Source organism: Chanodichthys erythropterus, chromosome 4, assembly GCF_024489055.1.
Source record: "Chanodichthys erythropterus isolate Z2021 chromosome 4, ASM2448905v1, whole genome shotgun sequence".
NCBI lineage: Eukaryota > Metazoa > Chordata > Actinopteri > Cypriniformes > Xenocyprididae > Chanodichthys > Chanodichthys erythropterus.
Genome location: NC_090224.1, coordinates 10,169,062 through 10,195,410, shown reverse-complemented (window position 1 = coordinate 10,195,410; position 26,349 = coordinate 10,169,062). Strand labels below are relative to the sequence as shown.

At 36.5% G+C, this 26,349-nt stretch overlaps 1 protein-coding gene across 2 annotated transcripts in view; it reads left to right on the top strand.

Moving 5' to 3' along the window:
- The window catches only part of adgb (androglobin), a 48,536-nt gene that overhangs the window by 10,801 nt on the left and 11,386 nt on the right, over nucleotides 1-26,349 (top strand). For both annotated transcript variants that reach the window (XM_067383075.1, XM_067383076.1), the window contains exons 9-23: nucleotides 3,929-4,017; nucleotides 4,722-4,896; nucleotides 4,995-5,082; nucleotides 8,393-8,534; nucleotides 12,707-12,749; nucleotides 16,681-16,864; nucleotides 17,003-17,066; nucleotides 18,810-18,923; nucleotides 19,144-19,252; nucleotides 19,343-19,475; nucleotides 22,660-22,774; nucleotides 23,024-23,167; nucleotides 24,284-24,425; nucleotides 24,521-24,643; nucleotides 26,113-26,206. In XM_067383075.1, the coding sequence (XP_067239176.1) occupies nucleotides 3,929-4,017; nucleotides 4,722-4,896; nucleotides 4,995-5,082; nucleotides 8,393-8,534; nucleotides 12,707-12,749; nucleotides 16,681-16,864; nucleotides 17,003-17,066; nucleotides 18,810-18,923; nucleotides 19,144-19,252; nucleotides 19,343-19,475; nucleotides 22,660-22,774; nucleotides 23,024-23,167; nucleotides 24,284-24,425; nucleotides 24,521-24,643; nucleotides 26,113-26,206 (1,759 nt within the window). The remainder of the gene's footprint in view (nucleotides 1-3,928; nucleotides 4,018-4,721; nucleotides 4,897-4,994; nucleotides 5,083-8,392; nucleotides 8,535-12,706; nucleotides 12,750-16,680; nucleotides 16,865-17,002; nucleotides 17,067-18,809; nucleotides 18,924-19,143; nucleotides 19,253-19,342; nucleotides 19,476-22,659; nucleotides 22,775-23,023; nucleotides 23,168-24,283; nucleotides 24,426-24,520; nucleotides 24,644-26,112; nucleotides 26,207-26,349) is intronic.

The following is a 26,349-nucleotide window of genomic DNA, read 5'->3' as shown; positions in this document are numbered from 1 at the left end:
CTCTTTGTCAGTTGATATAGAGGCTAATGAAAACCATTGCAGTGTAGAGGTTTAGTGGCATAGTGGTAACCTTTTGTCCCAATGCTTATTGGTACAATGGCAGTATTTATTGAGAGTAGGGATATTAATAGCTATTTAGCACTTGAAATCATCAGGCCTCACATGATCAATCTGAAGCCATGTGGTTACCACTATAGAACTGTTGAGAGTGGAAGACCTCATGAAAATGTTTGATTTCAAACCTTTGAGGTAATCTCTGTGCTAGTACACTCTGAAAAGTTGATAGAATTAACCCTTTAGTAGCTTCAACCCTGTCCAAGTTTATATCCAACCTGCTTCAGCACATGTGAATTTCACACTGATGTGATTTTCAAGTGGTCCTGAAGAGCTTGATTAGCAGGTTCAGGGTCGGAGTTAAACTCTCCAGGACAATAGATCCCCAGGAGCAGGGTTGAAGACCTCTGCTTTAGCAGATATACAAATTTAAATTTTCTAGTCTCTTCTTGGAAAATTCATAAAATATTGATGATTTAATATTATGGTATTTTAAATGCATGATTTTCAGGACCTGAAAAAGTAATTTTTCTGGTAATGCTCAAATTATTTATTTGGCTAGAAAGTACTCTTTATGAGTGTCTTGGAAAAAGTCATGGAAATGTATAATATCTTTAACGAGTTCACATATACATATAATTAGATAGAGAAAGTAATGCGTATTTGGCGTGCTGTCCAGGGGGAGGGGGCTCTGAGCTCGGAATTTTGGCCCGAACCCAGAGTACTCCCCCCGGATGTGGATATGAGAGATAGAATTTTTAAGTGAGAGATGGGGTGGTGGAGGGATGCTGATAAACTGTCAATCGAATGGAGGTATGTCTGCAGTATATATACCTCCGTTGGTTGATTAGCTGAATGCTTTCCACCTGTAATAATTAGTCTAATTATCTGCACCTGCTCCTCCCAAATTTTGTTAATAAAACATAATTAAAGTCATGAAAATGTATAATGTCTTAAAAAGACATGTAAATTGCTATAGTTAATATAAATTTTTCTAGTAATGCTCAAATTACTTATTCGGCTAGAGGTTACTCTTTGTGAGTGTCATGGAACGTTATGGAAATTTTTAGTATCCTTAAAGGTCATGGATATTGCTAAAGTACATATAAATTTCTGGTATTGCTCAAAATATTTTTTCGACTACAAAATTACTTTTTGTGAGTGCGATCTCTATAAAATGAGTTTTTGAAAATGAAAATCCTTATTCAATCATCATAAAAGGATTGAAAAGTCATGGAAAGTTCATGGAAAATCTTTGATCCGAAAGTATGGGGACCTTCTGTAGTCCTTCCGTATTTTGATATATATATATATATATACACACATTTTCATACATGGTACTTTTCCCCTCTCTCCTCACCATACATTATTCACTGTGAAAAATGTAGTTGAATATTTGATTTTCATACAGAAACTCCCTATATGCTCTCTGAAAACATATTAATAATTCGCAGCCAATGTGCCATTGAGCTCTCAGTATAGGGATGGTGATCTGTTTAGCGAGGAATTATGGGTAAAATGACCTATAAGTGTCAGTCTGCCCCCTCTAACCGCTCGTCATCAGGTAGCACCCTCTTCCTTCTCCATGCATCACTTCTTCTGCAGGTTCATGCATTATGGAGTCAGTGCCATAGCTTTCACTGCTAGATGTGTATCATGAGCATGAATAAATAAAACAACCCCTTTTCTGTGATTGGGCATGTGTTTGTGTGTGCATAACTGTATTTGTGTTTGCACTGAAGAAGTGTGCAGCAGTGTTAATCTGTATGAGTGTTTGTGTCAGACTGTGAACAGAGCGCCAGTGTTTTTCTCTCAGGTAGTGTGATCTGAATTGAATTATATGGCATGGCCTCGGGCGAGCACTGTCAATTCTGTCACTGTGCAGTTTATGCCTGAAATATGCAAGGAGAGCAAAGATGCATGCACACGCTCACACAAACACAATATGCATCAATTTACACCAACCTGCTTTGAAAAGCTCAGTGCTGTTTTGATAAGGAGGTGTAATTTTCAGTATGCATGTAAACATGGATTTCCGACAGGTCTATGGAGACTAACAATTTGATGAGTCTATTGAGGCTAATGGTTTGCTGTTCAGATAGACCGTTTTGGATAATTGGTTTCTGTAAGTGAGTGGTTCAGATTACACTGGGATAATGCGATGTTTGCTGCTGGAATTCACTTTCTCTCTCTCGTTATCCTTTACAAACATTCTTTGTTTGCTCTGTCCTTTTTATCTATAGGGTCCTCTAATCCATATAATGAATCCATCCCCTCTGTTATCCTCTCACTCCCTCTGGGTGTTTGATACTAATTAATGGGCAGGAAATTATAACATGCTTTGACATATATCACTTTGGCACCGTGGCCTAGATCTTCAGTGCCTAAAGGGGAATCTCTTATTGAAACATACACACATGATCGCTGTTCATTCTATTTATGGCACTTTCCATGAATAGGACACAAAATAGGTCCAGCACCTCTTGAAGTCATTTTTTTAATCAAATTGTAAAAGGTGGTGCTTAACCTTTAGAAAGTGTGGATTGTCAACCTCAGTCATTTTATTTTCCATATTTTGCCAATATTATATGCACCAGTTTTTTTTCTATTTTCTCTGAGGTTTGCAGCCCTGTTATTGCATTTTGAACAAGCTTAAACACAGTTTAAATTCTTCTTTCCCAAGTTAAAAAAAAAGAAAGAAAAGTATCCAATAACTTGAATGGCAGTGTTGTTCATATAAATGGTGGGACACAGCTAAATAAATTTTTTTGGCAATTCAAATTAGTTTATAAATAAATTTATACTTGTGAATAATATTTTTTTATTCATATTTTTATTGTTATTGGATTGTCAAAATTATGGCATATGATTATAATTGTTGAATATAGTCAAGAAGATCAAGGTGGGCGGTCTAAATTTAAAATTACAAAAATGACCATTTTTGCTCTCACAAAATTTCTCTCTAGTCTCTCTATATATATATACACATATATTTTTATATCATGACAACTCTCGGAAGATTGTTAGCATGGTAATGGATATGTATTTGGTCTTGGCGGATTAGATCTGCTACGCTGCTGCTGTAGATTATTGCTGATGCTGATTATTGCTGCAGAGCAAATACAGGAACTTGCTACTGCCAGTACATACGTTGATTTGCTGCTATGAGTAAGACATAGTGCTGCTGTGCAAATAGCATATATCAATAACACATAGCAGATCTATACAGGTGGAGCTGGGGAAGGTGGAGGGTTTAGAGGAACTCTGAAGCACGCTGCAACTGCTATAGTGAATGTAACCAGCCATTTAAATGTGTGAACAACAACCTCATTGGCTGCAGATGTGACATGGACCAATCAGCTTGTGCCATTAGTTAACGTTGTAATTATCATCAGCTTGCGTTAAGACCCATCTGCCTGCGCCATCTAGAGTTTCATGACAGAACTATGTATATATACAGTATATTGCTAACAAGACAATTAGGGCAGGGCACTGATAGCCTGATAAGAGATTAGAGATGGCCTTGGGAGATGAGGATCAAACACTGATAACATAGTGCCTCTGTGCCTTCCTCTGCACTGGAAGTGTGCGTGCTGGGTGAATTAGGGAAAATATGGCTTGACAGATTTCAGTGCCCTCTCCGCTGTTCATGGCTTTGTCTTTGAAACTCACGCCTTGATCTCTCCACTTGTTCTTTCTTCCTCTTATTCAAGGCTGTGCTCCATTCATTTGATTATGCTTTAAGTATTAAAGAGACGAAAGTCTGACAACAGGGAAAAAAGTTCAGCTTAGATTTTGAGGGCCTAAAAATGACATTTCCTTTCATGTATAATTCTTTTAGTCTTCTTCACACTCTTTCTTCTTTCTGACTTAGCCACTGGTCCTATTCCTCAGATGGTAGTGTGTGCCAGTTACCAGCCCTTGCACCTGCTGGAGAAAAGGACCTCAGTGCTTACAAGGATGGTAAGCACATGTTTTTAATTTGTAATCTTTTGGTTCAGTAAGTTTTTTTTAGATAAATGCTGTTAGGTTTTTTATTCATTAGAGAATTGTGAAAACATTTTATTATTTATTACACCAAATCAGATTTTTGAAGTATCATGTGACACTGAAGACTGGAGTTATGACTGCTGAAAATTCAGCTGTATTTTTGATCAAATAAATGCAACCTTGATGACCATAAAAGATTTCTTCCAAAAACCTTAAAAATCTGACTAAGCCCATTCTTGGAATGATAATATAATATAATATAATATAATATAATGTAATATAATATAATATAATATAATATAATATAATATAATATAATATAATATAATATAATATAATATAATATAATATAATATAATATAATATAATATAATAAACAGTATCATAGCAATATCATTGTATAGCATGAGAATGGGGTCACCCATATGATATGACACATGGCAGTACTCTTGCTTTATTAGCTTTAGACCAATATTCTTACCCAGCTTGTTTGATATTACTCCTCCACTGCGCACACTTATCTAAAGTTCATTAATGTAAAACCTGCCCTAAATGGTACTCCCTCCCTCTATCTTAGTCTCAAGCAATATTTGGCTCTGTTTGGATTAGTGCTGGCTGTCTAATCTGCTATTAAATTTTCTTCTATAATCTATGATCATGGTGGGTGTGTTCTCCAGGCTGATTCGTCTGAGAGTCTGAGGCAGTATGGGCTCTCTCAGCTCTTCAGTCACCCTGTGCTACTCACCTGCACTCGAGACTGCCCCCTAGTGGCCCCTCCCAAGGAACCCCCAGTTCCTCAATGGAAACTCATCCGCCCCCGCAAGCAGACTAACATCACAGATGAGCCCAAGGGTAACACGTGTGTTTTTATGTGTACATGTGTTTTAATTTCTCATGTAATTATTATGATAATTGCTTAGGTTGGGTCAAACTGATGTTTATGCCTTTAGAACCCACTGTTCAGAAGCCAGAGCAGTACATTGAGGTTTCCAGCCCCTTCATCAACTTTAAACTCATGACTATGGCCGCACATGACATGTAAGCTCTGTGTATGTGTGTGTGTGTGTGTGTGTGTGTGTACTGCAGACTAAGCTACCAATTACATTACAGAAAAATAGCCAAGCTAACCTGAAAACTAGAGAAAGTCACTAATGTATTTACTTGCAGTACAGAATTGTTTACAAGCTGCACATGCAGGTGTTTAACTAAATAAAGACTTCTTTATTGCTGGCTAACGATAGGATGCATTTCCAGATATAGTGTCCAGAATTGAATGTAGGCATCATCAGGGGACAACTAGGAACTGTGTGTGTGTGTGTGTGTGTGTGTGTGTGTGTGTGTGTGTGTGTGTGTGTGTGTGTGTGTGTGTGTGTGTGTGTTTGTGTGTGTGTGTGTGTGTATGTGTGGTGAAGCTTAAAGGAATACTTCACCTAAAAATGAAAATTTCGTCATGTTAGCCGCATGTCAGCCTCATCTGTGGTGCATGAAAGAAAGAAACAGGTTTTGGAATGACATGGGATGATGACAGAATTTTCATTTTTTGGTGAACTTTCCCTTTAACGTCCCTAACCATTTTTTGATTTATCTCACAAAAAAACAACAACAGAACCACTAATTTCTGACAATAATTACAAATGTCCAACAAATGTCCCACTAAATGCTCTTTTTGTTCCTATTAATGTTTTACAGAGTGAAAAAACATTATTTCTGGTCTAGATAGCAAACCACTTCATGATGAGTCATTGGAAAGAACTGACTCAAAATACAGATGTGGACAAAATTGTTGGTACCCTTGATAAATATGATCAAAGTTGACTGTAAAAATAAATCTGCATTGTGTATCCTTTTGATTTTTAATTCATAAAATTAGCAAAAATCTAACCTTTCATTGAAGGAAAAGTATTGAAAACGGGGGGAAAATCACATTATGAAATAAATGTTTTTCTCCAAAACACGTTGGCCACAATTATTGCCACCCTTTTATTCAATACTTTTTGCAACCTCCTCAAGGTAACAGCTCTAAGTCGTCTTCTATAATGCCTGATGAGTTTGGAGAACACCTGACAAGAGATCAGAGACCATTCCCTCATCCAGAATCTCTCCAGATCCTTCAGATTCCCAGCTCCATGTTGGTGCTTCTTCTCTTGAGTTGACTCCACTCATTTTCTTTAGGGTTCAGGTCATGGGATGGCTGTGGCAGAAGCTTCATTTTATGCTCAGTGACACATTTTTGTGTTGGTTTTGATGTTTGTTTTGGATCATTGTCCTGATGGAAGATCCAACCATGGCTCATTATAGGATTTCTAGCAGAAGCAGTCAGGTTTTGATTTGTTTTATCTGTTGGTATTTGATAGAATCCATGATACCATGTATCTGAACAAGATGTCCAGGACCTCCAGCAGAAAAATAGGCCCACAACATTAAAGATCCAGCAGTATATTTAACCTTGGGTATGGGGTACTTTTTATCCATGTGTGAACCAAACCCATCTGGTGGGTTTGCTGCCAAAAAGCTATTTTTTAGTTTCATCTGACCATAGAAACCGGTCCCGTTTGAAGTTCCAGTCTGACAACTGAATATGCTGGAGATTGTTTCTGGATGAGAGCAGAGGATTTTTCTTGAAACCCTTCCAAACAACTTGTGGGGATGTAGGTGCCGTTTGATAATTTTTTAGGCTTTCTGAAATTCTCCAGCTGTGATCCTTAGAGAGTCTTTGTCCACTCAAAATTTCCTCCTCACCGCGCATTTGGACGATTTAGACACACGTCCTCTTCCAGGCAGATTTGAAACATCTTTAGTTGATTGGAACTTCTTAATTATTGCCCTGATAGTGGAAATGGTCATTTTCAATGCCATTTTCTTACAGCCACTTTCTATTTTGTGAAGCTCACCAATCTTTTGCTGCACATCAGTACTATATTCTTTGGTTTTACTCATTGTGATGAATGATTAAGGGAATTTGGCCTTTGTGTTTCCTCATGTTTATACTCCTGTGGAACAGGAAGTCGTGGCAGGACAATTTCATGTTCATGATCACCCTAAAAAAATGTAAATATGAATGGGAATATACTTCAGAGATATTTTACTCATAAAAAATTCTAGGGGTGCCAATAATTGTGGCCAATGTGTTTTGGAGAAAAACAGTTCAGACAGGACAACTTAGGCAAGTTACGTTGAGTTTATTGAAGAAAAAGTTATCTTTGGTGGTATGGTTCCTTATGGGGGTTCTTGCTCCGAAATTAATTGAACATACAAGAGCTTTAACATTAACCCCCATGGAACCATCAGCTTGGAAATACATAGATAATTAAAACACTTTAGTAATGTCTTTAAAAGCGAACAGTGGTAATCGTACTGTAGCTTAGTTATGAGGATGAGTGTCTCTCAGCAGAGAGGTCCATGTCAGCTAGGACTTGAAAGCCTTAGTAATCTGAAACAAAAGAAGACGACAACCAGAGAGAGCACAGTAATATGCTCATGCTTGTAATGGGGAGGGAGAGAGGGTTGCGAGCAGTTTGAGCATACTTACCGAGCAGTAATGCCATGTATATATGTCCCCGGTCTAATGGGAGAATGGTAGTGACTGGAGTGATTTGACAGCTGAGAGCATCAGCTGGTCGCAGCACTATGCCTATGTGGCCTGACTGAACTAACGCTGCACTCGATTTATTTCATAATGTGATCTTCTCCCCACTTTCAATTCTTTTCCTTCAATGAAGTTAGATTTTTGCTAATTTTACGAATGAAAAATCAAAAGGGTAAACAATGCAGATTTATTTTTACAGTCATCTTTGATCATATTTATCATTGGTACCAACAATTTTGTCCATGTCTGTATCTATTTGCAAATCAGGCATCAATAGATCTGATTCTAACAGTGCTAACGATGCCGACAGAAAATGCCAGACATTTGTAGTGAGGCTACTACTTAACACTGTACATGTACACAAGTGCATTGTATGTACTGTACATGTACATTTTTATAGGCCCAGTGGTAATGAGTACTTTGCTTTTTCATATCAATCAATTGATAATACACAATTTCTCAGATACATCAATGGGAAACCTAAACCTAATGGAAAAGTTTTGGTCCGTCATGTCATAACTGAACCAATGACATTGCTGCAACCCACCAGGCATGAATTATTTAGAGTGTCTGAATATGAGCTTTGTTTTAATTTCAGGTATTTTTTCTTTAGTTGCACATGTGAGTACATTAGTGTGCTAAAAGCAGTAATTGGCTGTGTGGGAGAGTCAGACAGGGACAGAGACTGTGGTTCTCATTGTGCTGCTCTCATGTTCAGTCATATGTTTGTTATTACATTTTTTTGTGTGTGTCTGTTTTTAGGGAGCAGGGAGGTGTAAAGAGGCGTGGGTATAACTCTAATCTCTCCTCCTTTTCTGAAATGGATGATAATGAAGATGACCACACTCGAAATGACATCACCCAGAGCAGCCTTAATACACTGGACGTCAATGAAACCACTCAGGTAGGCCTGAGGGAAATGGATAACTGGTTTTAAATCGCAAGTATTATGTGATGTCCACTACTGTTTAAAAGTTTGAGGTCAGTGAGATGTTTTAATGTTTTTAAAAGTGTTATGCTCACCAAAACTGCATTTATTTGATCAAAAATACAATAATAGTAATTTTTTGAAACATTATTCCAATTTAAAATTCAATTTTTTTGTATTAAAATTATTAATTTGTTTTAATTTTTTTTATTCCTGTCATTTTTAGCAGCCATTACTCAAGTTTTCAGTGTCACATGATCCTTTAGAAATCATTCTGATATGCTGATTTGGTGCTCAAGGAACATCTCTGATTATTATCAAGGTTAAAAACAGTTGTGCTGCTTAATATTGTTGTTGATATGTTTTTTGAGTTTTTTTGGCAGGCTTCTTCGATAAACAAAAAAAGCATTTATTTGAAATATAAACGTTTTGTAACATGTCTTTACTGTAATTTTTGATCAATTTAATGCATACTTGCTGATTTAACTATAAATGTCTTTCAAATCTTACTGACCCCAAACTTTTAAAAAGTAGTGTATGTCGTATGAATGGTGACTGGTCTCTCTGAACAGATTCAGTCGAGGGTTTGACTGTACTCCAGGGGTTGCACTCTTGATGCACAGCATTCTGGCAGTGTGTTTCAGTTTATGCCATCTGTACAAGCAGTGTGCATCAAAATGTTCTGCTCTCTGGCTATAGTGCGACTGGTGGCCGGGAGGCCGAGACAGGCTATGACATCCTCTAACGCCTCTCTTTTTCCAGCTCCAATGTCACTCTGCCTGTCTCCCTAATCAAGAGAGCGCCACTGGCAGATCCAGTATTAGAGAGATGGAGAAAGAGAGAGAATGGTAAAACATGCGTGCCTTGTTACATAAAAGGACAGGTCGTGTCCTCACAATGATATAAAAAGCAGCACAATTAGCCTGTCAGTCATCAGAGTGGATGTCTCAGAGGGGGGTCAGCTCAGAACGGACTGAGACCGATAGCTTCCGTGTAGTTTGTAAGATAATTGTCTAAGTGTGTGTGCCTGTGGGATCTAATAGGATTGCTGTAGCCTTACAGTAATAGTTCGCCCAAAAATAAAATCATCAGTGTCATTTTTTTTTTTTACTTACAGTCGTTTCAAATCCATGATTATTTATCCTGGCTGGTCTTTTCCATATAATGAAAGTGAATGAAAACTGGGGCTATCAAGCTGTAAAATCACAATAAAAACACCATGAAAGTATAATAAAAAGGTCCAAATGACTCACGTTCACTTATTCAAAGTCTTCTGATGCAGTTGAATAAATTTTGGTCCTTTTTTCACACAAAACATATAATGATTTTTAAAAAAATTTTATCATTTAACATTTTTATAGTTACCATTCATGGTGCGAACACATTGTGCCACACAAGTTCTGAAAACTGAAGCCAAAGCATTTCGATCGCCTCCTAGTGGCTGGCTGCAGTATAGACCTAACCCTAACCCCACCCTCTCAATGTAATGGAATGGGACACGAGCCAAACTAAAAAATCCAATTACATTTCAAATCTTTTTTTTTCCAAAGATGGTTTGTTATTTGATGTTGTTCTCATCAGGCAGATCAATGTTCAAGTGTTATTTCCCAATAAGTTTGGTTTTAGTAAGTTTTTTGATGCTATAAAAATGGGGTGTAACATCATGATTGACAGCTGTGCTTGCGATTTGAGTCTACAGGAGTGGGAGTGGGAGCGGGACCTTGATACCGTGGTTTCACCTCAGGACTACTAATGTGCAGACTCTGGCTCTAAACAATATAAATAAGCAATGACCTTTAATGGGATATTTTGGCTAGGTTTTTCTACAGTGGAAGGAAGTGGAAACGCGCTGTCCATCTTTTACAGTCTATAGTTTGAATGGGCCTTAGAGCGTTCATGAGAGAAGAACTGATTCATGAACAATATATGAGTCAGATTTTGCTCAATCACTCAGTTTGTCAAGTTCACAAGTTCCAGTCAGATTGATTTGATAATCTGTTAATGATGGCAATAAAGTTCATTAACTCACCCTCATGTTGTTCTAAAATTGTATGATTTTTGATTCAGAAGAACAGAAAAGATTATATTATTTGAGGAATGTTGGGTACCATTGATGTAGCATTGACATCCATTGTATGGACAAAAACACTGAGACATCTCTCAAATTATAATTTTCTATGTTCCACAGAAGTAGGGAAACATGAGAGTGAGAAAATTATGACTGAGTTTACATTTTTGAGTGAACTATCCCTTTAAAGGTATACTATGTAACTTTTGGCCCTCTAGTGTCTGATGCATAAAACTACAAATTACTTGCGGAGGAACATGGATTTGTGCTTCAGCTCCTCTATTTTGCTCAATAATCTGATGGTGCCTATGGCTACAGGTGATTGCCTTATCAGTGCCAATGACACTAGCAACATTAAAACTCCCCCAATAAAAAAAGTCTGATATCTGGATAATACTGTATGTCCTACGAGCAGGTAAGCAGCTTATATGCTGCTGTTGTTTTGACTCGTTGAAAACTGTTTTAAAACAATGTTATGAAAGTCTGGCAACATTGACCTTAGTCATAATGACTATTCATTTCAGATAATATATAGCTGTGTAAATTATTAAAACTTGGCTTGGCTATTCATAGGCAAATAGACCAAATCAGCAACCGGTTTAGAGATTGACTGTTTTATTAATATTTATTAGCATAATTGTTTTGTGAACTAAGCCAATGAACAGCAAATGTGATGCTATGCAAATATGTTGATGTGTGTTTTCATTTTTTGTGTTTAGCGCAGGTTCTACATCAGAATTATTGGCCGGCTTCTGTGTCATGCTGCTCACATGAACAGCCTTTGCCAATACTGAGCCAGCGTTCTGATGTAGATCCTTGAAGCGCTAAATGTAAACAACATATGAGAATGACACATAAGAGAAGATTTTGAATAAAGTCGTTATTTTTTGTTTTGTTTTTGTGCACAAAAAGTATTCTTGTCACTTCATAAAATTAAGGTTGAACCACTGCAGTCAGATCGTCTGTTTTAATGTTGTCTTCTTTAGTACCTTTCTGTACCTTGGTTAAATTGCTGTCGCTGAGTCATATGTTTCGCGGATTTTATCAAAAATATCTTAATTTGTGTTCAGAAGATGAACGAAGGCCTTAGGCGTGTGGAACGACATGAGGTTGAGTTTTTGGGTGAACTAACCCTTTAAGTAGCTATTGGATCATGCCCTGAGAAATGAGTAATGCGGTCACCTGATATGATTTAGACATATTATTGAGTTTTTGATAATGTTGTAAGCTAAATTAGGTATATAAACAGGAGCAGTTTTACCACAGTAATGTGTGGAATGCACCCTGAGATGTTTACTGCCATATTAAAAACAAACACAATTCGCTAGAGACTGTTGATTCTCTTCTCTTCTCTTCTCTTCTCTTCTCTTCTCTTCTCTTCTCTTCTCTTCTCTTCTCTTCTCTTCTCTTCTCTTCTCTTCTCTTCTCTTCTCTTCTCTTCTCTTCTCGCATTCCTCCGTTCCTTTCTCCCCCTTCTCCTCACCTCAGATCCGTGGTGAGTCACAGTCTATCTCTGAATCACTGGTGCTGTCGTTCGTTAGATGTGGCATAGAGAGAGCCCCTAATTGTCCTCCACATTTAAATTGCACAGTCGGACGACTCCTCAGGCTTTAAAAGGCTTTCTAAGTGACACGAGGTTGGGTTCAATCACGGAAAAAAAAGCATATTGGAGAAGTTTCTAAAACCTTCAGCTGGATTGTTTCCATGGCACCATGTTAGTTAAAGGGTAAAAAAAACCGAACATTTGAATAGTTTTACAAAAAGGTGTCTCAATTAGCCGGTGAAGACTGACATGCTAATCAAAACCGTGTCCCCTAATCCTGTCACCATCCTAGTGCCCTTAATGTTTATGGCACTCGCTCTCTTGTGAGCAGTTAATTGAAGGAGAAAACCCTCTCTGGTGCGAGTCCAGATGTCAGATTAGAGGATTTCTCATCGTGTTCTGGAAGCCAAACGGGCTCAGCACATGCTGACTGGATGAATGTGGACGTTCTCTGTCTCCCCTGCTTTCCTCTGCCCTCCTCTGCCATGTCTCTCCCTGCTCACCCTGTGCACTTTTTATCCTCCCATTTTCCCCCAGGTAACAGCAGAGGACAAGAAAAAGGACGACAGCATCGCCAACGGTAAGACGTGTCTCCATAAGCATTGCCACTGCACAGTCCATCCTGTCACTCGAACACTTATCGTAAACTGTAATGTGCCATATATGTAAATAATTGTATTTAAAGCTCATATTAGCCAGTTACATTTGGCAATATGTGTTACATATCTCAGTTAGCAGTTATGATGAAAATTTGAAGTTGAAAGCTGATCCAGAAATGCCTTGAGCGAAATATATATTTATTCACATAAACCATGCCATCATTTATAAGCTTTTTCACTTGAAAGATTGGGAAAGCATTACTCATTTTCAATTGAGCGCTTCTGTAACAGTGTGGAATAGAAATGAAAGTGAAGTGAAAGAATGAATTTGTAAAGGCAGACGATAATTCGCCTCACTTATATCCCTCCAGTCATTGTTTAGCCATCAGAGTAGTGAGGCTAATAGCTGCTGTAATGATATGATAGCTGGCTGCCTTCACAATTGCACTTTCTCGTTTATCCCACTCTTCCTCCATCCAATTCATCTTCTTTTCATCAGCACAAACACAGATGCACACACACACAGATGCATGGCATCTTCTTTATCTCTGTGATCATGATCGTGCGCTCGCCCCTCATCACGACAGGCCAATTATGTGCTTTCCCAGAGAGCCCAGTGTGTTGCTTAGTAACACCTGTGGATAAGTAAATGGAGTGAATGGCTTTGCTACGGCATCTATATTCTCATGGTTTAATATGTCAGAACATCACACTGAGCGTAATGAGTTAAAGCTGCAATATATAACAGTATTTCACTAAATTGCCATAATGAACTGAGTGACACCAATGAAAGAGCATAAATTCAATATGGTGCAACTGATTGGCTTAATGAGCTCTACTGATTGGCACCACTGAGATAATCATAGTATCCTTTTTCTTTTTTTTTTAATGACTCACATGTGCAATGTTGGAGAGTTACCGCTAACTTAACTTAATTTTTCAGTAGCGTAACAGTAGTTCAACTGTTTTAAAAATATTGTAAGTTTTTAAGCTACTTTTCTAATAAATAGCGGCTGAATGCTAATATGCTATTACTGGTTTATTGCTGGTAAAGTGATCAAATATAGTGCAAATTAGCCTATAGTGCACTGATTCATTTGATTCCCTGCACAGAAGTCCCTGTCAGCCTAGAGTTTAAAGTTTTAAAGCCTAAAGTTTATGTTTCAAAGAAAACCAGTCTATCCTAGAAAACTAGCTTAGGCTATTGTAGTTGTTCGATTGTTGTTTAATGTCTTTACTGCTATCAAGAAATGGAAATTCACCTATTCATTTATTTTCTAAATGCCTAATTGATTGTGAACAATTCCTCCATGTATACATTTCTTTATTTCTTTTTTTTTTTTGACCATTTAATTTTGAACTTTGGTAATTTTTGACTGAAAAATGTTACATTTTTTACTTTTATTTATTTATTTATTTATTTATTTATTTATTTAATTTTTACTTCATAAGAATGGTACATATCTTGGTAACAGTTTTGGCACTTGCTATGTGAACACACACACACACAAAAATCATGGACATGATTCGAAAAGGTTAAATGGTCCTGAAAAAAATAGTCACGCATGTACCGTTCACTGTCAAAAATTACTGCATTGGAAATTAATGGGAAACGAAGTTCTAGTGGAAACATTTGGTACTGCGCCAAAATAAAATCTTACTGAAAGCTCTTTTTAAAATATATAAATCTCAAATTTGGAACACAACTTGTTTAGATTTATGGCTTTGGTTTTCTCACAGTTTTAAAGTAAAACATGTTTTGGAAAATATACACTACCGCTCAAAAGTTTGGGATCGGTAAGATTTTAATGTTTTTAAAAGAAGTTTCATCTGCTCACCAAGGGTGCATTTACTTATTTAAAAATACAGTAAAAACAGTAATATTGTGAAATATTATTACAATTTAAAATGACTGTTTTCTATTTGAAAATATTTTAAAATGTAATTTATTCTTGTGTTGGCAAAGCTGAATTTTCAGCATCATTAATCCAGTCTTCGGTGTCACATGCACCTTCAGAAATGTCAATTTGCTGCTCAAGAAACATTTATTGATTATAATTGTACAAAATATTTGTGTACAATATTTTTTTTCAGGATTCTTTGATGAATAGAAAGTTCAAAAGAACAGTGTTTATCTGAAATCTAATCTTTTTTTAAAATTATAAATGTCTTTACTGTCACTTTTGATTGATTTAATGCATCTTTGCTGAATAAAAGTATTCATTTCTTTAATTTCTTAAAAAAAAAAATACAAATAAAAATTCTTACTGACCCAAAACTTTTGAACGGTAGTGTAAAATGTTACAAAAGCTTTGTATTTTAGATAAATGCTGTTCTTTTGAACTTTCTATTCATCAAGGAATCCTGAAAAACAAAGTACACAACTGTTTTCAACATTGATAATAATAACAAATATTTCTTGAGGAACTAATCATCATATTAGAATGATTTCTGAAGGATCATGTGACACTGAAGACTGGAGTATTGATGCTGAAAATTCAGCTTTGCCAACATGAGAATAAATTACTTTGTAAAATATATTCAAATAGAAAACAGTTATTTTAAATTGTAATATTTTTTCACAATATTACTGTTTTTACTGTATTTTTAATTAAATAAATTAAGCCTTGGTGAGCAGACAAAACTTCTTTAAAAAACATTAAAAATCTTACCGATCCCAAACTTTTGAGTGGTAGTGTATATTTCATATAAAATTTTAAAATTGTATTTTTATGCATTTTTCATAATAATAAACTTAAACTTCTATGACTTTTTTTGTTTCACATTTTTAACTTCAGCAACAATCTGCCAAGTGTCTTTAAAAAGAGACCAAACTTAAAGGGTTAGTTCACCCCAAAATGAAATTTCTGTCATTAAGCACTCACCATCATGTCGTCCCAAACCCGTAAGACCTTTGTTCATCTTCGGAACACAAATTAAGTTATTTTCTATGAAATCCGACGGTTTCTGATCTACACATTGGCAGCAACATTATTGCACATTTTGAGGTCCAGAAAGGTATAAAAGACAACTTTACTACAGTGGTTCAACCTTAATGTTATGAAGCGACGAGAAGAAAACTAACAACTTTATTTAACAATTTGAACTGTTGTCATACGCCGTTGGTGTAGTTAATGCACTGCAGGCTTAAATAAAAAAAACATTGTCGAACTAAAATATAATACATTAATTTCATTGAAATCAAATAAAAAATCTGTAATTTTTATAGCCACACAAGGAGCACCAGAGGGTTAATCAAATGATCATAAATCTAACTTATCTCTGGTAACGTATGACAATCAAAATACAAGCATAAATCCACTGCTTTCTTAAAATCAACGGTAAGCTCACATCCAGATCTGCCTATCCAATCAACAACCGATGGATAGAACCAAGTCCCCATCCCTTACTTTTTCTTTTAGATAGTCCGTTTAACTCGGATAACTTGAAAATATGTGTCACTACTTCCATTTCATCACAACTTGAAATTTTGAGTAGCTTCCTCAACGGTGCACATCTAAGTCCCATTATTAGGTCCTGTACAATGTTCAATATAGATTTGTCAATAAGATGTTATTTTTTAAAGATTTTTCTTGATTTATTTCCATAGATGTTTGAAAAGATTTGTAAAAAAAGTTACGCAAACAAAACAGCTTTTATTGTATGGATGTAGTAGCCATGCTAATATAGTATCTCTTTGTATTTATTCAGAGAATCTCATTACAAACGTCTGCGCAGGAAATTACAAATCACTTCAGGCCTTTGTTATTGCATATCATGTGTAATATAGCCTTACTGTTTTCGCATTGAAAAAGGCAAGGTCATGTGTATGTGTATTCTTGCCAGCATTTCATTGCTTACTTAGTTTGTAATAGACTGTTGTATAACATTTTTTTTTCTTCAATCTCCAAGATACAGAAGGAGTGGAGTCAACTCCAGGCCCTGACAAAGAGATAGATGGAAAAGATAAGGAGAGGGTGCAGACAGCCAAGGAGTCCAGTGCACCATTTTTTCAGTCCCAGGATGCATTAGCATCAGACAAACCTCTGCTTCTGGAGACCTGGGTGGACCTGCACAACTTCACTAAATGCTTCCAGTAAGGGTCGATCATTTCCAGCAGAAGTTTAAGCCATATTATGCTAATCCTTTTCTATTTTGTCACATTAACTCCTCATGTTCCTCAATTCCTATTAAGCTGCTGGCTGAAATATGCTAATAATCATGTGTTTTGTAGGACGTTACTGATTTTCCACAAGCCAAACACATATGCTCATCAATGCAAGACATCACACTTTAAGGTAGGGTTTTGAAGGAAAATACTGTAGCAACTTTTATATTTAGTGTGCCTGCAGTGCTTCCCACACATAGACTTTACTTGGGCGGGCCGCCCAGGTATAATAATGGCCGCCCAAGTATATTTGGAGACACATTTTTGCTTTTATTATTTTTATCATCTTATACTTTTATATCCGCACAAGATAATGAAACCATCCGCGTTTCGTACCTGCTTGTTACGTGTGCGTCAGAACTGTTTGCTCCCGCTAACATTCCCACGGGTGCTGCATTTTGCAAAGTCACAAGGCGGCGCTGTTGCATGTTCTACAAGCTCGCACAACAGTGCTTCAGACTGCTTCAAAGTGATTCTCAATCAATGAAAAGCGCAGATTTATTCCAAGAGATTGCTAATGAACTCAAGTTGATGAATTATTACAATGTGTACTTTATGGCCTTTATATAAAATGTTTTATACGGTTGTAAGAATCTGAAGGATCAGCCTGCAATAGTACAGACATTTCAAAATAAGAGTCCAGGTGTATTTCGGGCTTGTTTATAATTAAAAGTCACACGCTAAGTTTTTTTTCTTTCTTTTGGGCATTATTGGTATTTTGGTTACACAATAAATTGTATTTAATTTGATTTCCATTTAATTCATAGTAAATTGTTGTAGTTTCCCCCACTGGAAGAAAAGACTAAGAACATTATTTGACACATATATTATTCATTATATAAATTTTACTAGTAAAATCTGTCCCATTTACTGAGAGAGACACTATATGACAGCAAGGAGAACATAGGAAAAGGATAAGCATTTAAATGCTGTCATTTTGCATTATTTACAATGCATAATAGTGCATAATATTAGTATGTAAATAAATGTAATAGTATGCTATGTAATTCAAATTAATTTCAATAAATAAAAATACTGTTAAAAATCACATATTATTTGTTTGTCACATGTAGTAGACCATTTTTGTGCCATAGATAATAGGATTTTTCACCCGGCTACCACCGCAAGTATATTTCAAACCTGTGGGAAGCACTGGCCTGCATATTAATATTTGTACTACTTTACGCTAAAAATACAGTAATATTGTGAAATATTATTACAATTCAAAATTACAGTTTTATATTTTAATATATCTAATAATATATATTCAATTTATGCCTGTGATGGCGAAGCTGAATTTTCAGCAGCTATTTTTCCAGTCTTCAGTGCCACATGATCCTTCAGAAATCATTCTAATATGCTGATTTGGTTCTCAAGAAACATTTATTTTTATTATTTATTATTATCAATGTTGAAAACAGTTGTGCTGCTCTCACTGAGGATTGATGCATTCAGCAATGTACCATATACTGGGGGCAAAATTTAAGGTTAACCATACTTATTTTAGCTTTCTTTGTTCAGTGTACTGCCTAAAAAAAGGGCCACTTTAAACACACACATTTTATTTAATAAATAAATGTTAAAAATGTATCTAAATTTATTGGATAGTTCTCTATTACTCCTAATTTTCCCATAGGATTGAGTGCGTAGCTGTGATGACTAGAATTTGTTTTCCCATGCGGGTGGGCTGGGGCCCTTTGCTGGCTGTATCTGTGACATTCAGAATGCATTATCATAAAAACACCTAATGCAAGATTGAGCTAAACCTGTTATTGTGGCATTTGTAATGGCGCATGGTATAATTATGGTATCTGTAGTGGGAGGGATGTGTTGTGTTAAGAAAGGACATGAAAGTGACTCAATTCTCTGTTAGAACTCTGTCTCCTCTCGACTGTCTGCTGCTGCACTGTCCAACGCTGTGGCCTCCACCCACTCGGTGGCAGCTCCTGCTAGACAACCTGATTTGAATGGAATTGCTTACACACAGGTACAAACACACACAAACAATGTTTTTTTTTTTTTATTATTTTTTTTTTAACTATGCTGTTTCTGCTCTTCTCTCTCCATTGTGCTCTAATACTGGTGAGCTGGACTTTTTTTTTTAAACCTTATCCCATGAGAACATGTGGTTTGATTTAATATTTGGTAATTACTGTGGGTGTGAATTTATGTAATGTGTGTATTGTCTCCTGTCTTCCTTGTCTCAGTCTGCAGATGGAAGAGGTACCCACTTCCTGTTTGTAGATAACCTGTTACCCACAGAAATTGTCGTCGGTTTCTCAGCTATAGTACACTGGGGAGAGGGTGTGGAAGAGAGTAAGGACACATGGGCATACTGACACACTCAGTTTGTCTGTTCACAACAACAAGGATCCAGTGTAATGTGTGTGTCTATTGTGTGCTCAGAAAAGGAGTCATCAACCAGGCCTGGTTCTCTAACAGCTAAGCCTTTCTCGTGGAAGAGCATTGCCTCTGAACTCCCCGTGGCGCAGATCCAAACCACTGCTAGTAAAGCTGTGTTACTCTCACTTCCTCCTGGGTAACTAGGTCACCACCATTTTTTGAATTTTCAGCAGTCATTACTCTAGTCCAGTGTTTTCCAACCATGTTCCTGGAGGCACAGCAACAGTGCACATTTTGGAAGTCTCCCCTGTCTGACCCATCTATTTTTGGTCTTGGAGTCTCTGCTATTGAGCTGATGAGTTGAATCAGGTGTGTTTGATTAGGAAGAGTTGGAAAATGTGTCGTGTTGGTGTGCCTCCAGGAACAAGGTTGGGAAACACTACTCTAGTCTACAGAATAGAATAGAAATAGAAACTTCAAAAGAACAGCATTTATTTTAAATAGAAACATTATAAATAATTATCTTTACTGTCACTTTTGATCAAAAGTGACTTTTGATGTCACTTTTAATGCATCCTCATTGAATAAAAATGTTAAATTCTTTTAAAAAATACATGGGGAAATGGGGAATGGATGGCAATACCAGAAATCTTTGACCTTGTGGGGATATATATCCCCAAAAGGTCAAAGATTTCTGGTATTGTCATTCATTCCTCAACAATGTAGGGAATGCCTTAAAAAAAGGGGATGTTGAAAACTTTAAATAAAAAAAATGTTATGATTTAAAAAGAAAAAGAAATTATTTACGTTTTTAGATTTTCAAGGTGGTTGAAAATCCATATGTATATATACAGAGTCGTGCTCAAAAGTTTACATACCCCTTGCAGAATCTGCAAAATGTTAATTATTTTAACAAAATAATAGGGATCATGCAAAATGTGTGCTGAATAAGATATTTTGCATAAAAGATGTTTACATATAGTCAAAAAATAGCTGAATTTAAAAAAATGACCTGTTCAAAAATGTACATACCCTTGATTCTTAATACTGTGTGTGATTACCTGGATGATCCACGACTGTTTTTATGTTTTGTGATGGTTGTTCATGAGTCTCTTGTGTGTCCTGAACAGTTAAACTGCCCAATATTCTTCAGGTCCTGCAAATTCTTCAGTTTTCCAGCATCTTTTGCATGTTTGAACCCTTTCCAGCAGTGACTGTGTGGTTTTGAGATCCATCTTTTCACCCTGAGGACGACTGAGGGACTCAAACACAACTATTAAATAAGTTTCAAACATTCACTGATGTTCCAGTAGGAAACACGATGCATTAAAGGGATAGTTCACCCAAAAATGAAATTTTTATGTTTATCTGCTTACCCCCAGTGCATCCAAGATGTAGGTGACTTTTTTTCTTCAGTCGAATGCAAATTATGATTTTTAACTGCAACCGCTGCCGTCTGTCATTCAAATAATAGCAGTAGATGGGAACTTCAACTATAAAAGTATATAAAACTTGCTTAGACAAATCCAAATTAAACCCTGCGGCTTGTGACGACACATTAATGTCCTAAGACACGAAACGATCGGTTTGTGTGAGAAACCGAACATTATTTATATCATTTTTACCTCTAATACACCACTATGTCCAACTTCGTTCAGCTTCCTGTTAGTGAGGTCAAAAAACGCGTTCTGAAGACGGATGTGATGTCTCGCCCATATACTTCAATGAGAGCGAGACATCACTTCCGTTGTCAGAGCGCGATCAGACCTCACTAGCCGGAAGCTGAACGGAGTTGGACATAGTGCTGTATTAGAGGTAAAAAATTATATAAATACTGTTCGGTTTCTCGCACAAACCGATCGTTTCGTGTCTTAGGACATCAATGTGCCGTCACGAGCCGCAGGGTTTAATTTGGATTTGTCTATGGAAGTTTTTTCGACTCTTATTGTTCAAGTTCCCAATCACTGCTATTATTTGACTGACAGACGGCAGCGGTTGCAGTTAAAAATCATAATTTGCGTTTGACTGAAGAAAAAAAGTCATCTACATCTTGGATGCCCTGGGGGTAAGCAGATAAACATCAAATTTTCATTTTTGGGTGAACTATCCCTTTAAGAACTGAGGGGTGAAAACTTTTGAACAAGATGAAGATGTCCAAATTTGTCTTATTTTGTTTAAATATCTAATTTTTTAATTTAGTACTGCCCATCGGTAGCTACTATATAATATATATATGATGGATGTGTGTGTGTGTGTGTGTGTGTGTGTAAATATATATATATATATATATATATATATATATATATATATATATATATATATATATTTATTTATTTATTTATTTATACATACATACATATACTATGTCCCCACAAGGTCAAAGATTTGATGTGTTGGAAGTGTTTTCAGTAGTGGTCCAAGCCGTGAAATCAGTTCTGTGATAGTAGAGGAGAATGGAGGAGAGAGATAAGAAGATGGGTTAGGAAGATACCGAAAGAGAGAGATATGACCCAGTCTGCTATTTCTAGCAGTATAGTGGCCTAAAAGCAGAGAGCCTACATTCAGAGGTCACACTGAGCGAAAGGGAGGAGCTAGTGTAGGCACATATAATTTTGACGTTCATGCATTCAGAAAAACTAAAAATAAGATATTTAAGATGTATAATATTTTACTAAAATCCTTTCTGTACTTCTCATATGCTGTTTTTCTCTCTCGGTCTCAGTCTTCCTCCATCTCCAGCTAATACTTTTCTGTTAAACTCCTCTGTGATGAGAAATCCGGATTTCTTTAGATTTTCATCTGCACATTATATAAAGCTAATAAAGTAATGCAGAGCCGGCCCAGTTCTGTGGGTGTGTAGCCTATGAGGGTGCATAAAAAGGGTGCAAGAGCAACTTCGGTTGAAATTGTAATAATAGCGTTTATTGGCAGAGCAGATTTTGCTCACTGTAATCTGCTGTACTTGCACAAAATCCCTACATCATCACTTGTATAGTGCATGATCTTGCAAATCAGTCTTCTATTTCGCAGTTGATAATTAGGAGTATTCTGCCAAATTCAAACCTAAAAAAACAAAGCTGACTCTTGGTCAGTGGCTGCAGACAACTTTTTTGATAGCTCAGTCTCAGTGAGCCAAATATCCTTAATTCTTAGTCATATGATGATCACATGCTAAATATATGGTTTCTATTGCATCTGCAATAGTGCACCTGGCTGTAAGTGCTAAGAGATGACTACAAAAATAGTTCATATGGAAATCAAAATATTTGTTTTGTTTATTAGATTTAACTTTGGAACAACTGAAATTTTACAATGTAAGAGCAATGACAACATTTCTCCCTGTGCAACCATTTCTATTCATCACTGTTTCTTCTCATTAGGCGTCATGTTCTTCATGTGCACACAAGTGCTTCATTTTCAGTCCACCTACATCTCTGCAGTATGTCTCCTTTCGTATTTGGTGATGAGGAGACTGTTATGCCACACCTTGACAAGGCAAGTCCACATTACCACACAGACACATATACACTCTGAGGTTGCACCATCTAATAGTTGATTAGTTCTGCCACTAGTCAACATATCAGTACCACCTATTCTATACAGAGTATAATAATTCCTCTGTATGCAAACTTCAGGGTTTCATTGGCTTTACATGATATCCTCTAACAGCACATATATTTGGACTTGTGCAAAAATGAAATTGTCAGTTCTTGTGCCTTCCATTTCTCTTCTGCCCTTGTCTAGGAGAGTCTGAGGTTCTGTGAGCAGGCTGTAATGATCGCGAGAGCTCTGGGTCGAGTGATCAGCTGCTTTTCGGATCCAGAGGAACTACCATCAACCACTAAAGAACTTGAGAAGACCCATGGTGTAGGCATACAGCAACAAGGGGTGGGTTATATACAGGGTCAGTGCTATGAGACGGTCCCCTGGGACCATGTACTCTCTGTCAGAACACTGTGTAACCAAAACTGTTTTGGATTTTCTTTCCATAAAATGCATCCACTGACATACAGTCAGTATTTAAATTAATAAAATGTGCTCTTTCAGTATTTGAAACTGAGCTCTTTATGACTCATCAGCAATGTTCACACCATTGTACCAGTGAGCAGCCGTGAAATGTCATAGCTAATCTTTTGTATTTATAGTTTAATTTAAAATGCATTTTTTTCTCCACATCTTTCATTCCTAATCTTTAATTAATATTTAACTATTAATTTTTACAATTAAAGTTACATTTTGTTTTGTTTCACTGAACAAATTAGTGCATCGTTCTGTACTTCAGACAGTGGACACTGAATAGAACACACAAAAAAAAAAAAATGTAGAAGTGACAAATGTGCCAAATGGCTGGTTAAATTTGCAGACAAACCAGGGTTCGTACAAGGTCCTTAAAGAGCTTGAAGTACTTGAATTTGACTTTTTGAAATTGAAATCCTGGAAAACCCTTGAAAACAGCCATATTTATGAAAAGATATTTGAAAAGTGCTATATTGAAAGACAATATATGTGAAATTAGAGTTTTTGTGTAATCTTTTCACACAAAATCAATGCTGCAGCTCATCTGATATAGATATAGAGCCATTTTGCATGGCTATGAATGTGATATTGCTCATAGAAATATCCAAGTATATGATACAGCTTTCATTCTTCAGATCAATCATATATTCATGGGAGAAAAAATCAGTTTGAATAAGTATCCTAGTATCCTTTCAATGGTTAACATTACCACAGTCATTGCTTGTGCTGCACTTTATTTGTACCATCTTGTTTTATTAGTTTATTTTTATTTATTTATTTCCCTTTTTTACATTTTGAAAGATATTGTCTGCCAAAAAGCAGTGCTTGATAAGTCCTTGAAAGGAATTTCATTTTACAGTATCTGTGCGAACCCTGACAAACACACTCACTAATAGATAAAATAGAGGTCAGTAGATTGTATATTGCTTTTATATATATTTTTTTATGCTCTGTATTGTTCTTATGTATTGTTTCTGTCTCATACAGGTGTTCAACGAGGCTGTGTATCATATGTTCTGCTCTGCTCTGGGGCGGAAACTGACCTCTGAGGAGCTGTTTGCTGTACAGACTCTGACGGGAGACCCATTGCCACATGGCAGCAATGATAAAGCCATGGATGCACGATCAGGTGAATTGTCTTTGACATGTGGGGCTAACAGAGTCTCTCTTTGGATTTGATCATGGCATGACTTCATGTACACATGTTTCTTCACCCTGTAATAGATGACACTCCAGAGCGCTGGAACGGCAGGCACGCCACAGACAAGGAAATGCAGGCAGCCACAGTCCTGCAGGCAGGTTGGAAGGGATACCTTGTCAGAGAGATCCTTACTGCAGCAAGACCAGGTAAAGCCCAGCTTCACCTGAAATGGATCTAATGATACCTAGTGTGAAAGGAAGAAAAGAGACAGTGGATTCAAGAATTTATACCAATTGTCTTTGCAATCTGATTCATACCCATTCTCTTGTGGTCAGTTATGTCTGACATCTGTTCTGTGGGTTTTTATGTTTTTGTGAGAGAGTGAGAGCTGCAAGGGCCTGGAGCTCATACTTATCAATGAAGCTGCCAGTCATTCTAAGCGAGTATGACAGCAGAGAGAATAACACACCTCTCCATCTCTCTCTCCATCTGGCTCCATACCTCCAAGCATCACTCCATCCCCAGCCTGACAGCATGAGTGACAGGGAGAGTGGCCGAGAGAAAGTGATAAAGAAAGAAAGATGTAGCAGTATCAGAAAGAATAAAGGGAAAGTGAGAAGAAGAATAAAAAGCATAAAGGATGTAGCAGAATCTCACTGAGCAAGATAATGTAAATGTATATTTCAAGAAGCAGTAGCATCTGGGAAGCTCAAATAACTTTTAAGTCTCCAAAGATCCTACTGTTGCTCATCAAGCTCTAGTTACATCAAAAAAAAAAAAAACAAAAAAAAAACATTCATTATGTGGAAATTACAGTGTGGATTCAGCAGTCACACCCACTTTGCCACTAAACCATGAATTTATGAAAATCCACAATATTATGAGCTGGTTGTGCAGGAAAGAAAGATGCAGTTGTTATCTTGTGTTCTTAATATTTATTTAATTAAATATTTAAAAAAATTTTGTTAATTGAAATGTTTAAATTTGAGTACTAAATTAACTAAAACTAAAATACAAATAAAAAAAAAAGCACATAAAAATTACTTAAACGTAAACTAAACTGAAAATATAAAAATGAAAGCTAATTCAAAATATGAATAAATATTATAATAGAACATACTGTTAATAATAATAAATTAACAGACCTTGAAGATAGAACACACTAATTTTAGAAGTGGTACATTTAGTCATTAAATTCAAAATTGGATTGGTTCCACATTTTTGAATGAATGTCATTCTCTGTAGTATTCTGAAAGAGTTTATGTCATTATGACATTCATTCACAAATGAGCCTCAGAATGGTTTGTCTCCTACCTGCCAGAATGAAATTAATTTCATTTTAGGGGCAGTTTTCGTTCTAGCTCTCCTTTAACAAGAGACAGGCAAATATAATAAATATCATTTTATGTGTCCTGGAGAGAGGATAGAAGAATATTTTAATGAACAAAGCCAGACCTGGCTGGTAAAATGACTGGCATTATAGAAGCAGAGGGATTGAGATTTGTTGGGTTCATTTATCTGTCACAGAGGCTTTTCTGCATCATCTTTTAATCGAAAACTGGGCAAAATCTAACCATGTTATTCAATCCAGTTTCACAGTTCCAAGGTGAACGTTGTGGGTTTTTATGAGTGCTTATTACGTACGGTGTGCTCGTGTTTGTTTGTGTGTTCTTAGGCACCAAGGAAAATTTGAGCGTCGCTAAGACTCTGCAAGAGATGTGGGCTCCTGTGGAATCAGAAATGGAGAAACATGCTGTATCTTTACTGAGGTGAATTATTCAATTTAAAGAAGCATTTTTTCTCCTCCATTGTGTCCCTCGGTGGTACCATCTGCTGTTTACTTTCTGTGCGCCTGGCTTTAGTTGCGGGGAGGGTCTGTAGAGAGTGACCTCTGGCCTGGGGGGGTGAATGT